Source organism: Erythrolamprus reginae, chromosome 1 (assembly GCF_031021105.1).
Source record: "Erythrolamprus reginae isolate rEryReg1 chromosome 1, rEryReg1.hap1, whole genome shotgun sequence".
Lineage (NCBI taxonomy): Eukaryota > Metazoa > Chordata > Lepidosauria > Squamata > Dipsadidae > Erythrolamprus > Erythrolamprus reginae.
This window is the reverse complement of record NC_091950.1, coordinates 113035069-113050754: the sequence shown is the minus strand read 5'-3', so window position 1 is coordinate 113050754 and position 15686 is coordinate 113035069. Positions and strand designations below refer to the sequence as shown.

Sequence of the window (15686 nt, the reverse complement as noted above, 5' to 3'; positions counted from 1 at the left end):
GGATCTGCTGCCCTGTAGAGAGATTCCTTCAAGTTGTCCTTTTCTTGTAATGTGAGAATCTACTCTAGACACCACTAAAATGGCTCCAGTTAATGTGTATTTTTATATCAACAAGAGAAAGCTACCATTATTTGGATAACAAATATCCATATGATAACTTCATTTCACAAAATAGAGTTATCTCTTTGTTGCAATCGAGTCTCCGGAGAGGGGCGGCATACAAATCCAATCAATCAATCAATCAATCAATCAATCAATCAATCAATCAATCTTCTACTAATCTAATAGTGGCTAAAGTATTGATTTATAAACTAGGAGACAGTGAATTCAAGGCTTCCCTTTGGCATCAAAACCAGTTGGGTAACTTTGGGTCAGTCACTCTCTCTTAAGCCCAACCTACCACACAGGATTGTTGTAGGGATATTAAGAGGTAGGAGGTTTGTTTGCCACTTTAAGTTATGTAGAAGAAAAGATAGATTAAAATCTAATCATCGCCATCACCATCACCATCTGGATTTTGACAGTCAGATATGATAATTCTACCACAGAAACTCAAGTCTCAAGATTGCCTAACTGAAAAGACACCCCAGTTGTAGAATCCAAAAAAGTATAACCATTTTAATATTTGTACACCTCCCAGAGTTTATCATGTGGTAAGATGGGTGGCCCATAAATGCAATAAATAAATAAAAATTTAAATGATAATAAATGTCACAAAATATTTCTACAAGACTCTTTCTGCTGAGAGAGTTAAACATGCTCACAACTGTGACTGATTAAAAAGTGTTCCTGCATAAACCTATTTCTCAACAAACTGGAAAATATGTTCCTACTGCACATTAGAATTAAATAGTCACATTTCTGAAGGATATTATCAGCATTTAAGATGAAGCTTCCTGTAACCCATATTAAACATAGCAACAAATTCTGAACAGATGTCTATAGGCTGCTTTAAGACTAACAAGAGCAGAGATGGGTTGCCAGTTAGAACCAATTCTATGGAACCAGCAGTACCTTAGCAGCCTGGGTTGCTAGAAACGTATCCAGCAACCCAGGCCTGCCACCAGTGTTCCCTCTAATTTTTTTTTTGGGGGGGGGGGGCGGAAAAGTATAGGGTCTGAGCGGCAGTCCCTTTGGGACTGGGCGGCACAGAAACAATAAATAAATAAATAAATAAATAAATAAATAAATAAATAAATAATAAACAAACAAACAAACAAACAAAAAACCCACCCTGTTTTGCCTCAGAGAATTTCAAAATAAAATACTGTACTGTGTGTCTATAACAGTGAGCTCATAATAGGGCAACTCTATCAATATCAAAATGCCACTTAAATAGTTGAGCTAGTTTCAAACTAGATTTTGATTTTCTTTCTCTCTTCCTTACTCCCATTCTTTTTCTTTCTCTTTTCCTTCCTCTCTTTTTTCTATCTGTTTCTCTCTCTTCCTCTCTTCCTCTCTCTCTCCTTCCCTCTCACTCTTTCCCTCTTGGCTTCTGGGCAGGTTTGGAAAACTCTGAGTTGATGATGATTTTTAAGTGAGCGATTGTTCACTGCTCAGCTTAGAGGGAACTATGCCTGCCATATACCCAAACTGGCTCTTTTGGCAGCGCCTTGGGTACTGCCATCTTGTTTTTTTGTTTCTGCGCCTGCACAGAAGCTACTTTTTCTTTCTGCACATGAACAGAAGCTGTGTTTTTAGCACTGTGCATGTGCACATAAAGCACACTTGCATGGTGCACAATGAACGCACACCCACACAGCAGCTCAGAAAGTGAATCAGCAGCAAGGAAAATTAGAACCCAACCTTGAACAAGAGAAATAAGTTGAAACATAAGATGGATGAGGTGGCTATAAGACATCATGGCTGGGAAATCTATGGCCCTGAACAGAGGCATATAATCAGTTCTACACGAAGTTAGACTTCTGAAGTCTAATACCATTATTGCAGGTGGAGAGCTTAAGTAATGGATTTAATTCCTTTAATGGAGATACAATTTTATTAATGATCCACAGGGTCTCTTATCACCACTGGCTAGTGTGCTAATATGCATATACAGTATTGGGAGGAAGCAGTCCTTACCATAATTTAAATACATTTGTTTTTAATTATAGGCTGGATACAAAGTGGGAAAATGAAAATGTCAGTGTGCTAATCTATGGTACACTTAATGACCTCAATATGTTTTTAATTATAACTATTATTAGCTGAATCTTACAGGGCAAATGATCAAAGATTCTGAGATTTATGGGAAGCTGGTTCTAAAACTTTTTTCTGTTAACTATAAATGAGTAAAATAAATACTTTATTGTCAACTATAGTACTGCAAGTTAAAATTACATTTATTCTATGCCAAGAACTGGTTCACCTGAAATGTTAACACCATGAATTACTTTACATCATGTGCAGCAGTCTGAAAATTCTATGTGACTGACAAAATCCTTTTTATATGGTTCCTGGATATCCCAAAATTATATTTCTAAATTTCAAGGGCAAAGTGCCAAGAAACAGAGATACAATTTCCTACTGTTTCACAAGACAAAACTACACTATAAGCCTGCTTGTAGGCTTAATACATCAAAATCCAAATACAGTGATGCCTCATCTTACAAACGCCTCGTCATACAAACTTTTCGAGATACAAACCCGGGGTTTAAGATTTTTGTGCCTCTTCTTCCAAACTATTTTCACCTTACAAACCCACTGCCGCCGCTGGGATGCCCCACCTCCGGACTTCCGTTGCCAGCGAAGCACCCGTTTTTGCGCTGCTTGCATTACTTTGAGGCTCCCCTCCATGGGAAACCCCACCTCCAGACTTCCCTATTTTTGTGATGCTGCAGGGGAATCCCAGAAGGGGAAATCCCAGCAGCGCAAAAATGGGCACTTTGCTGACAACAGAAGTCCAGAGGTGGGGTTTCCCAGCGAGGGGAGCCTCAGTGAAATGGCAGCATTGCAAAAACACAGAGGTCCGGAGGTGGGGTTTTGAGGACTTCGGTGTTTTTGTGATGCTGCAATTTCACTGATGCTCCCTTCACTGGGAAACCCCACCTCCGGACTTCAGTTGCCAGCAAAGCACTTGTTTTTGCGATGCTGGGATTCCCCTGCAGTATCACAAAGACACAGAAGTCTGGAGGTGGGGTTTCCCATGGAGAGGAGCCCCAGGGGAATCCCAGCAGTGCAAATAATGGGCACTTTGGCTGGCAAAAGGGGTGAATTTTGGGCTTGCACGCATTAATCGCTTTTCCATTGATTCCTATGGGAAACATTGTTTCATCTTACAAACTTTTCACCTTAAGAACCTCGTCCCGGAACCAATTAAGTTTGTTAGATAAGGTATCACTGTAATAAATGGAAATAAACAGTTTTGCTATCATCTGCTAGTTGCTTGGATTACTGCAGCTCAGATATGTTAGTCATATCATATAAGGAAAGTCTGCTCTCTGCTTTTCTCTTTGGGTTGGTTGTGAAGATATTAAAAAAAAGTCTAATACAGATTAATCACAGCTTATTATGCCTTCTCAAACTTATGCTGATGGCAATGGTAAGATAAATCATGATATGTAGTTGCCTTGTTTCCCAAAAATTAAAATTAACCATTTTCCCACTGATCAAAAGTGGTAAATTGCCATTAATTAAAATGGACTTCCTAAAAATAATTTCCAAATCTTTCTTAATAATTGTCCTGGAAGAGGCAGAGTAATATAGGATTCTTATCTGTCTGGCTGTTGTAAGGTTAAATCATGGTTTGTGTTATACCTGAATACTGAATATTGAAGCTATCTCTGGACCGACTGAAATGCCTTTAACTCTACTAGGATTTTTTCTGGTACTAGTAAAATCAAAAGTGTGAAGAAAATGACAACATAATATGTATATACCTTTATTCTTTCCCTACACAAAAAGGTTATGCTTAGATAGAAACACAGAAACAGAAGATTGACGGCAGAAAAAGACCTCATGGTCCATCTAGTCTGCCCTTATACTATTTCCTGTATTTTTTCTTAGGATGGATATACTGTATTTTTCGGTGTATCAGACGCACCGATGTATAAGACGCACCTAGATGTTTAATAAAATACCAGTGTAGTAGAATACTTTTTACAAGTTTGTGGACTTCAATTCCCATAATTCCTCTACCAGTCCTGCTACTTTAGGAATGGGAGTTGAAGTCCACAAGCCTTAATATCTTGCCAGGTTTGAAGAACCTTGCACTTCTAACCCCTAAGTCAGGGATCTTCAAACTTGACAGTTTTAAGACTAGTGGACTTCAACTCCCAGAATTCCTCCACCAGTTATGGGAGAAGGGTCTTGGCTGTAGGATAACACTCCACAAAAACACACATATCCCGTGTCCATTGCTCTCCCTTGCGCAATTTAACTGCTGCAATCCTAATCCGGTTGAGGAAAAAGTGAAAATTGTTTTCTCCCCCCACCTCTCTCTCCTCTCCTCTCCACACCCTTCTCCTTCCCTCCAGCTTCCTCCAAACCCTTTTTGAGCAGACAAGCAAGAACACCTTGTCTGCTCAAAAGCTTCAGGGTCTGCCTTTCCTATCTACTTCCCTCCCTTTCCTCCTTCCCCAGTTTGGATGGCGCGATGGGACGATGGAGTGTGTGGGGGTGTTGCTCTCCAACGCAACCCGTTGGATATGCAGAGCGCCAAGGGGACATCCACCTGCTTCTCTGCAGCTGCCGTCGTGCGCGCCCACCTCACCTGCCTCGCTGCAACCTCCCAAAGGCACCCCCGCAGAAGATTGGGGTGGGGGCTGATGGAGCTGAGCCCCCTTGCACGAGACGATCAAGGCAGCCCCACAGGCCTTCTCCACCAGCTGGATGCACAGAGCGCTGAGGGGATGCCTACCCGCTTCTCTTCACCTGCCGCTGTGCGCCCTGCCTCACTTGCCCAGCGGCGGGCGCTTCTCGCAGGGTCCCTACTACTCTTTCAATAAAATAATATTTTCTCATGTTGCTTCTGATCTTTCCCCCAACTAACCTCAGATTGTGTCCCCTTGTTCTTGTGTTCACTTTCCTATTAAAAACACTTCTCTCCTGAACCTTATTTAATCCTTTAACATATTTAAATGTTTCGATCATGTCCCCCCTTTCCCTTCTGTCCTCCAGACTATACAGATTGAGTTCATTAAGTCTTTCCTGATAAGTTTTATGCTTAAGACCTTCCACTATTTTTGTAGCCTGTCTTTGGACCTGTTCAATTTTGTCAATATATTTTTGTAGGTGAGGTCTCCAGAACTGAACACAGTATTCTAAATGTGGTCTCACCAGTGCTCTATAAAGCTAAGCATAAAGATATGCTTAGACATGACAGACAAAGCGACATCATTTTTAAAAATGTAACAGCTTACCCATAAAATGTGAGGCGAAGGAACCCAATGCGCTGCCCGAGCTTCAGAATTTCTCCCTGTTTGATAGCAGCTCCCGTTAGAAGCACAATTCCCACCTTTTTAAGGGTCACCAACCACTTGTATGCACTTTCATCGCTCTGCAATACCTCTTCAAAGTCCATAGTAGGGAGCTCAAGATCAGAACCCCAATACTGGTGCTCTGCATAAGAAATATTTAAATCAATTATTATGAATTATTTTATTAAAGAGAATTCCATTTTATTCTATACTGATCGAACTGCAACTTCAAATTCAACTTCAAACCTTTATTGTCAATGCACATGTGTACAATGAGATTGGATGATACTTCTCCAGTGCAGTCCCCCAAACACAAAATACACCTCAATAAGTGGTAAGTGAAAGAAAAAAACCCCATAACCCAATAGATCATACTAAGAGACACACAATCCTATATAAATATATGTGCATAACATTATATTATATTGCAACAGTGTAGACATGTTGCACATTGTGCTGGTGCTACAAGTCTTATCATACTAAATAAGTATGGTGTTTGTGTTCAGCTTTAGGTATAAATTCAGGTATAAATTCAGACAAACTAGTTCCGAAACAATCAAGGGAGAGGAATCAGTGAACTAGTCCTATGAAGGGAGACTGAAGTAATTATTAATATGTTCACATGACTCGAGGAGAATGAGTGAAGGACTTCTAAATCCTAAAATGCTGTTAGAAGGATTTAAAACATCTTTTCCATCTTTCCATAGAACAGGAGGGAAAATAATAGATTCCAGGTATAGGAAGGCAGATTATAGATCAATATTTTTTTAAAATTCTACGAGAAAAAAATTGTTAATAGAAGGAATTACTCAAAAAATCCAGGTTTTTTTGACAGACCTTCCACTGTGGATGAATAGCCACCAACTTGATGTGCATCACTGAGACATAGAAACCTAGAAAACTGACAGTAAAATAAGACATGGGGGTCCATCAAGCCTGCCCTGTTGAGTTTTCTGTTTTCTTCTTAATTGATATATTTATAATTTTTAATTCTATTATTATTATTATTATTATTATTATTATTAGATAGATAGATAGATAGATAGATAGATAGATAGATAGATAGATAGATAGATTTTTATTGGCCAAGTGTGATTGGACACACAAGGAATTTGTGTTGGTGCATATGCTCTCAGTGTACATAAAATAAAATATACATTTGTTAAAAATCATGTGGTACGACACTTAATGATTGTCATAGGGGTCAAATAAGCAATGAAGAAGCAATATTAATATTATTATTATTATCATCATCATCATCATCACCACCACCACCACCATCATCATCATCATTATTATAAAGTTTGTCAGATGAGACCTGGGTAAGCTCGGAGGGAGATTGCCCTGCTTGCAGTTATGTCCACCTGGGTTTTGAGTCTAATACTAGCTGTGCTTCCAGGGAGAGAGGATGGAATGTCAGTTGTCATGAAGGAGGCCTCATGGACTTTTGGAGGTGCTGTTTTGCAGGTAATTGAATCTGAGATTCTCTGGTTAAAACTCAGCTGTAGGGAATACTTGGCATTGCTGCTGTTATACTGGCATCCCTATTTGTATGGTAACATTTCATCCCCAGGTTGGTACAGAAATCCCAAGCCTTGTTGTTCTTGAGGGCTTCAATCTCCCCCCAGGTAAGATTGAGTCTGGATCAACTCAGGAGTTGATATCTACCATGGTAACCATGAAGCCAATCACATAATTGAGAGCTTGACATGCACCAGAGATCATACACTAAATCTGGTTTTTATTTCAGGGCAATTTACATTTGGCTCTTGAGGAGGTTACAACTAATATTTTGCCATGGTCAGATAACTCCTTAATTTGTTTTTTAGCCTATTGGTGCTACTCCTCCAGAAGGTAAATAGGATCTATTAGACAATAAACCCTGCTGGCTTACAGAAGAAGCTTGGATATTTTTTCTCCTAAGGATCTGATGAGCATTTTTGCTTAGTCTTTGATGATTCCCTGTGACAGGGGCCTTTGGCTGAATTGCTACCCTAAGGCCTCTTGTTTGCTGATCCTGGAGAGATGCCTAGAACTCTGTTGGAGGAAGATGAAGAGCAAATCAGAGCACAAACAGGATCTCATATGGGCAATCACATTGTGGTAATAGGAGTAGCAATCATTATTTTTGTACTCTTATCAAGTCCAGCTTGTATGCCAAATATGCCCCTACCTGGACCAGGAGGCCTTTAATATCAGCACTCAGCATAGTATTATGGCAATGTGCTCTAGTTGGAGGTACCCTTGAAAACTATTTGGAAGCTGCAACTAATACAGACTGCAGTCGTATATAGGGAATTAGGAAAATGCCATGTTGTGTTCATCTAATGCAGTGGTTCTCAACCGTTCTAATGCCGCAACCACTTAATACAGTTCCTCATGTTGTGGTGACCCTTCCCAACCATAGATTTAGCACCAATTCTCCCAACAGAGCTTTAAACTGATTGTCAGGAAGATCAGAGGGACACCCCCACTTGTAAACACCTGATTGGTTGGATTGTAAAAATATGTTCCAAGGCACTAGAATAAAAGCTTTAGTTCCTAAAGCCATGGGAAATTTGTCTTTTCCCATGCTCTTAGGTGACCTCTGTGAAATGGTTTTTCAACCCCCAAAGGGGTCCCGACCCCCAGGTTGAGAACCACTGATCTAATGCCTTTGTTTTATAAACTGCACTGGTTTTCAGTAAATTCTGGGTGCAATTCAAGTATTGCTCATTACCTGTCAAGTTCTTCATAGCACCGGGCCTGGACAGCTGTTTTATGATGTTTCTGCTCAGATGATATAATCAGAAAGAGTAGACATGCTCCTGTCTTCTCCAAGAAACAGTAATCTAATGGGACATAAGAAATGTGCTTTCTCTATCTTAACACCTGCCCTCTTCAGAATCTTCCCCACTGAGTTTTATCTAGTGTGCACTCCATGTTTAAAACAGCCTTAAAAATTTGGGTTCCCCCCAAGCTTTGGATTAGAGTGTTTGGCTGATCCTATGTATTTTTCCATTTGGAATGGTTGTTTTTTGCAGACCTTTGGAAATAGTCATTATAGAATTGGACTGCTTTAAAAATGTAATGGAAGATTAATAAAATAAATGCAACAATTATGCTTTTATGCTTTTGAAATGAATAAATGACTCTTTAAAAAACGACTATGGTTCTATTTCCCAAATACCTAGAAAAGTTGCAAAGTTCCTCATCAAGACGTACAAAGTTAAAAGAACTGAATTCCAAAAGAGAGTCTCTCACAATGCAGTTGTAGCCTTTTGCAACCTCTCGTGAAATGACACAGCTGAGAGAATTCCATCTGCCCAAAGGAAAAGCTTTTCTCAATTGCTAAAAATACAGAAAAGGGCTAAATTTTGAAAATAACATTTGGGAAATCTCTTAGGAAAACAATTGCTCTTTTAAACTGTGCATAATGTTGCAAATTGTAAATAATTACAAATTTAAAACAAAACTAAAAGTCTCTTTGCATTTTACCAAACAATCTAAAGTATTCCCTAACTCAACTAATTATTGCAATGGAAGAAGATGCCTTTTGTTCTTCATTGCAGGGAATATCAAATCATCCCCATCTTGAAAATTTCTTGGTTGAGGCATGAATGTTAGAATATCTTTTCATGAACTTTTAGGTTTAGAAACATATTCCTGGAATATCATTTTGGAGCAGAGAGGGTTAAAAAGATGTGGGTCTGTTACTGCTTTCAGGACCTTCCTCAAGCTGTTGGATAAACCAGATTATTTATCTGATGGAATAGTTGTGTGCTTTCCCAGGAACAATAAAATACCCAAGATTTACTTTTAGCAATGGCTGTGATAGTACTTTACTATTGAAAAAGTAACTACTGCTGGATCATGAAAGACAAGAAACTACTGCAGCTATCTATAATAAAAGGGCAGTTGCATAAAGCATGTCAAGATTCAGAGCCAGGGGAAACATATGCTACATCTGTGTGCTCGTGCAGTATGTGTACACCCAGATCTTTAAAAAGGTGACGTGATTTCCTTGGAATTTTTCTCTTTTCCATTTTAGAAAGCACTCTATAATAATGGACAGCCAAGGGATTTAGCTAGGTACTCTCTGCCAGTTCCTTTTATTGCTAAGCTGTCAATTAGACTTGGACAAGATAGCATCTTTTGCGGGAATCCTTTGGGGGAGAAGCAGATGCCAAAACAGACATGGTAGAGGAAAGCATATTTGTGGTTCCCATGTTTGCTTGGCTTATGAAGAGTGAGATAATGCATATCAACTGATTTTTACCGTTAAGACCATAAGTGGGTTAATGGAGATGAAAACTGCCTTTTTTCCTTTGTCGCTTCTTCAATCTCTTCAGTGTCTAATGAGACGGAAATGGGGAAATGGGATACCTCAAACGATGGGAGAGTGATTTAGTTACTTTCACAGAAATTCCCCTTCTTCATTTTATGTGTGAAGTAAACAAACAGATAAATAAACTAGCACAACAATCATCAAAGTGTTTAGTTTGGCCACAGTAAACCAGATGCTAACGTTTCATGAAAAAGAAGAGCAACTGAAGAGAAATAAAAAACCTGATTACAATGGGCTAATGGGGAAGGTAAAAAAAAAAAACTATGCATGAAGGGCATGTAATGAAATACAGCCATATTCCCCAGCTCCATGCCTTCTTAGATTTTAACTTCCAAAATCCACAGCTAGCAAGATTGTTGTTTATTCTGGCTGACAATTCTGCACCAGTACTACTACAGAACATCTGGAGGAAACATGGTAGGGAAAGATGCAATAGAGAGGCAGAAAGCTTGACAGTGGTATTTTTGCTCCAGGTATACCAATTAAATAAATCAAAGAAAAAATGTGGTAGTTTTTTAAAATGAAAGCACCTAATTAAATTACCATTCAAAGATCCAGCTGCATTCTCCTTTCTGTTCTGTAAGGGATTATTTACAGGACAATGCATTGCACAGTAGCAATCTATATGTATCTGGCATCTGGCATTTAAAGGTAGAGCTTTTACATTCTCTCCCAGGTTCTATAAAATCTAATCTGAACTGTGTTAACAGACAAAGGACAATATATATATCTATATTGTATATATATGTATGTATGTCTTGGCATATTCGGATTTCTTCCCATGTAAGTTTCAGGGATTTCTGGCGACGTTTTGACAAGGTCCCACTCGTCATCTTCAGGCTGGTGCTTTTGTCCTTCTGATAGGGCGAACACAGCGAGACCTGAGCTGCCTTCCCACTATAAATACTGGTGGGTGGGTGTGGAGTTCTGGCTCAGCAGCTGCAAGCTGTGTTGAAACTTCCTGGTGAGTCAGGGGGGTAACACCTGGGGTTATTGATGTAATTGATGTATGCTGATTAGCTGATGTTTGTGCATTGGCGGTGATATCCTGAGTAGTTGGAGCTTGCAGACTACTTAGCTGCTTTGTAATGTGTGTCTGGGGTATAACAATTTTGGTTTTGGTTAGATTACTATCTCACTTATCTGCTGAATAAGCATGAATGCAACAAAATTTTATCATCCTGATCAAGTTGATGAATCTAACCTACAATGTTAGCCTTCTCACCAACTTGTAATCCAATTGCCTTCTCCCCAGTCTTGATTCCTTATTCTACCTTCATCATAATTTAACTGTAAAGATTGTGACAACAATAATCAGTCCTATTAAATAAATATATTTGCTCAACTACTAAAAGTTTTTTCCTGGGAAAATGTGACAAACACCATCAAAAAGCTAATAAACGAGGACTTTTAAAAAAATACACACACGGATTCTTTTTTTCCCTTTTATATGAGGTCTGTTAGAAATGTATCTAACCTTTGGCTGGGGGGGGGGAACCTGACATACCCGGAGCGTTGGAAACCTAATCACCCTCAAAGTAGTCTCCTTGGCATTCCTCACACTTCTCCCAGTGGTGCCACCATTGTTGGAAGCATTCTGAGAAAGCCTCTTTTGGAATGGAGTTTAGCTCGGCTGTCATTGCAGCTATAATTATTTATTTATTTATTTATTACTTAGATTTGTATGCCGCCCCTCTCCGAAGACTCGGGGCGGCTCACAACATGTAGTAACAAATCATAAGCAATCAGACAATTTAAAATATTTAAATATTTTTTTAAAAAACCCATATGCTAACAGACACACACACAGACATACCATGCATAAATTAAACGTGCCCAGGGGGAGATGTTTCAGTTCCCCCATGCCTGACGGCAAAGGTGGGTTTTAAGGAGTTTACGGAAGGCAGGAAGAGGAGTTGGTTCCAGAGGGCCGGTGCCGCCACAGAGAAGGCTCTTCCCCTGGGGCCCGCCAACCGACATTGTTTAGTTGACGGGACCCGGAGAAGGCCAACTCTGTGGGACCTAATCGGTCGCTGGGATTCGTGCGGCAGGAGGCGGTCTCCTATAATGTCCTCTCTTAGTCTGAAATCATATTCTTTTCAATGGCCTCTTGAGTTTGGGAAACAGCCAGAAGTCGCAGGGGGCCATATCAGGAGAGTAAGGAGCCTGTTGAACCACAGGAGTCTGGTTTTTCACTAAAATAGTCTGAACCAAGTGTGAGGAATGTGCTAGAGCATTGCTGTGATGGAGGCGCCAATTTCCTGTTGACCACAACTCTGGTTCTTGCACGGCATGGCATCATGCAGGCGATGGACAATGTCCCTGTAGTACTCTTTGGTGATTGTTTGACCCTGTGGTGCGTACTCGTGGTGTACCACACCGTGGGAGTCAAAGAAAGCAGTCAGCATCACTTTGACATTGCTGTACAATTGGTGGGCCTTCTTTGGTCTTGATAACGTGGAATGCTTCCACTGTGATGACTGGGATTTGGTTTCCGGGTCGTACCCGTACACCCAGGACTCATCACCTGTGCTCATGAAGTCGGGGTAACTGTTTATGGAGTCCAGCATGTCCTGTGAGACTTCAACATGACGTTGCTTTTGCTCTGCTGTCAGCAGCTTTGGCACAATTTTCCCCACCACTCACTTCATGGCCAAATATTCAATCATAATGGAATGTGCCAAAAAAGTGCTAATCCCCACCTCTACTGCAATTTCTTGGATAGACACATGACGGTCCTGCATCACCACAGCAGTCACTTTGGCAATGACCTGGTCGTTTTGGCATGTTGATGGCCAACTGGACCGTGGCTTGCTCTCCACCGATGTGCAACTCTCTTTAAACCAGTTTTACCGCTGCTTAACCTGTGTGATGCCCATAGCATTGTCACTGAAATCCATCTGATCTTCTGAATGGTTTCCATCTGGCTGTCGCCCAGTTTCCGGCAAAATTTGATGCAGTAGCGCTGCTCCAGCCATTCCGTCATTTTCCCAGCAATGAAAAACCGTCTAGAGCATTACACACTACCTCACTCAATTGCTACTTGCCAGCAACAGACGCTATCGATTGGGGGGGGGATTCACACATGCACACGAAGGTTCAAGTTCGGCTCATGCAAGTGCACTCGATTAAAATCCATCAAGTTTTCACATACACACACACAAAAAAAAGGTTGGATACTTTTCTAACAGACCTCGTATGATGTAGCAATACCTACAATAGCCCTAAAATGCATCATCTCTACATATTGAAATACATACCATATTTTTCAGAGTATAAGACACACGCTTTTCCTCCCTAAAAGAGGCTGAAAATTTGGATGTGCCTTATACTTCGAATGTAGCCTTTTCAAAGCTTTTTTCCCAGCCCTAACTAGGTGCTAATGATCTTCCTGGCTTCCTATTCCCTCTGAAGAAGGTTTTTTTTCCAGCCCTCAGTCTTTGCAGGCTTGTTTTCATTCCAACGCCCTCTGAAAAAGCGGCGCTTTTCAGCCCCAATGCGGTGCTAATGATCTTCCTGGCTTGCTGAATTTTTAAAAATTCCTACTCCCTCCAAAGCAGTTTTTCCTACCCTAAGTCTTTGCAGGCTTGCTTTCATTCCTATTCCCTCTGAAAAAGGATTTTTCAGCCCTAACCTGGGGATAAAATAATGTGCTGATGCTGAACAGACTTTGGATGCTGGCCACTTGAATACCTGGTAGGTAGATTTTTCCCCCTCTATTTTCCTTCCCCAAAACTAAGGTGCATCTTATATTGCGGTGCGTCTTATACTCCGAAAAATATGGTAACACCTTGCTTGGGAAAGAAAAAAACAGTGGTCTCTGTATATACTCCACATCCAACAGAATGCTCTCTGGCTCTTATGACTGCAAATTAGAAGCAACATATGATTCTATGGATGTGGCAATATGTAGTAATGATGTCATACTTTGACACTAACTACTCTGACACTTTGGCTGACTAAGAATACAGTGTACGAAGTTGGTCTTCAGCTCTTTTTTAATCCTTTTCAGAATTGCTCAATTTAATGATACCCTGGACAGTATAATGGCCTCTTTCCCAGACTAGGCAGACTATGATTCTTACCTAAAATTATTCAATAGCTTACAAAATTTATATTTTCATTGTGTAAACGTTTGGACATCTGAGTTAAGAGTTTGTTGTGCCAATCCATTGTGATATTTATTAGACTACAATGTACCAATGGGAATTAGTTCAAATTAGATTATACAAGCCTAATGAATAATAATTATTATTATTTATCTGGAAATGCATAACTTATATTTTAGTTTACAAAGTTTCTCAAAGCAAAGAATAGGAATAAAAAGACTCAATTTAAAATTTCAATAATAAGCCATTAGAATTGGTACAGTATCTCTTTTCTAACAGCAGAAGAAGAATCACACCTGGAAGATAGCTAAAATAAACATCTATTAAATGTAAGCATATGTTAGCAACATATTTAGGGTCAAATTCCTCAACTGCTAAATCTCAATTCTTAATAAATTTCATAGACCCAATCCAAACCTGAAACTGTTCTGTTAATTGTTACTGATCATTTGATCGTTTATTGAGTTGGTATATGGAACAAACAACTGGGATTTTAAATGTTCATAGAAACATATTAAGTATTTTCTGAGATGCTATGGAGATGCTATGGCAGTGATGGCGAACCTTTTTTCCCTCGAGAGCCGAAAGAGCATGCACACATGTTATTGTGCATGCATTAGTGCTCACAACCATAATTCAATGCCTGGGAAGGGTGAAAACAGCTTCCCCCACTTCCCAGATGCCCTCTGGAGGCTCGAAATGGCCTGTTTCCCAACTTCTGATAGGCCCAGTAGACTTGTGTTTTGTCCTCCCCAGGTTCCAAAAGCTTTCCTGGAGCTGGGAGGAGGGTAAAAATGCTTTCCCCCATCTCTCCAGAGGCTCTCTGGAAGCCAAAAACGCCCTCCCAGAACCTCTGTGTGAGCCAAAACTCAACTGGCTGGCACACACATGCATGTTGGAGCTGAGCTAGGGCAAAGGCTCGTGTGCCAGCAGATATGGCTCCGTGTGCCACCTATGACACTCAGTGTTCCCTCTAATTTTTTTTGGGGGGGTGGTGGAAAAGTATAGTGTCTGAGCGGCAGTCCCTTCGGGACTGGGCAGCACTCTTTCCCTCTCACTCTTTCCCTCTCGGCTTCTGGGCAGGTTTGAAAAACTCTGAGTTGATGATGATTTTTAAGTGAGCCATTGCTCACTGCTCAGCTTAGAGGGAACTATGATGACACTTGTGCCATAGGTTCACCATCACTGTGCTATAGGATTCATTTGAAAATAGGAAATCCCTTGAAAGACCTATATTTTAATAGTTAACACCAAAAATTAATCACAGAAAAATAATTATGGTAACCAATTAGAAACATATTAGTAAACAGTTGGTAGTGGTACATTCCTTTTGATGTGTATTCCCTATGGTGTGCATTGTAACTGTTGTAATTTCTCCTTTTCCAGTATACCTGCTTTCTGAGAAGGAGGCAGAGGACAAGCTGTACTAACTGATTGTAGCGGCAATAAGTGACAGAGAGAGGGAGGGAGAAAGGAAGGGAGGCAGGTGTTGTACATACTCCTGGTCAGTTGGAGGAGGATGAAGAGCTTGAGGACTCTGATACAGATAGTGTTTATGAATTAGTGGTGGGCCCTGGGTTACATGTATTAGAACAGGTGGGAGGCTAGCCACAGGATGTTGCTATGAGTCCAGAATCTAGTGAGGAAGAGACAGACATTCGCTGGGTTAATCCTCAATTCAGAAGGGTCCAAAAACACAAGGAACAGGTGTTAGGAAAAAGATATTAAGGGGAGGAATGGTTTAAATACTGGAGTGATGCATTAGTTACATCAGGAGGCCAGTGGGGAAGAAGGGTAGAGTTTCAATGTTGTAGTTCTAAGATGAAACATGTT

At 40.3% G+C, this 15686-nt stretch overlaps 1 protein-coding gene across 3 annotated transcripts in view; it reads right to left on the bottom strand.

Moving 5' to 3' along the window:
* BBOX1 (gamma-butyrobetaine hydroxylase 1) overlaps nt 1–15686 on the bottom strand; it is a 55852-nt gene that overhangs the window by 21821 nt on the left and 18345 nt on the right. For all 3 annotated transcript variants that reach the window (XM_070761979.1, XM_070761989.1, XM_070761987.1), the window contains exon 4: nt 5361–5559. In XM_070761979.1, the coding sequence (XP_070618080.1) occupies nt 5361–5559 (199 nt within the window). The remainder of the gene's footprint in view (nt 1–5360; nt 5560–15686) is intronic.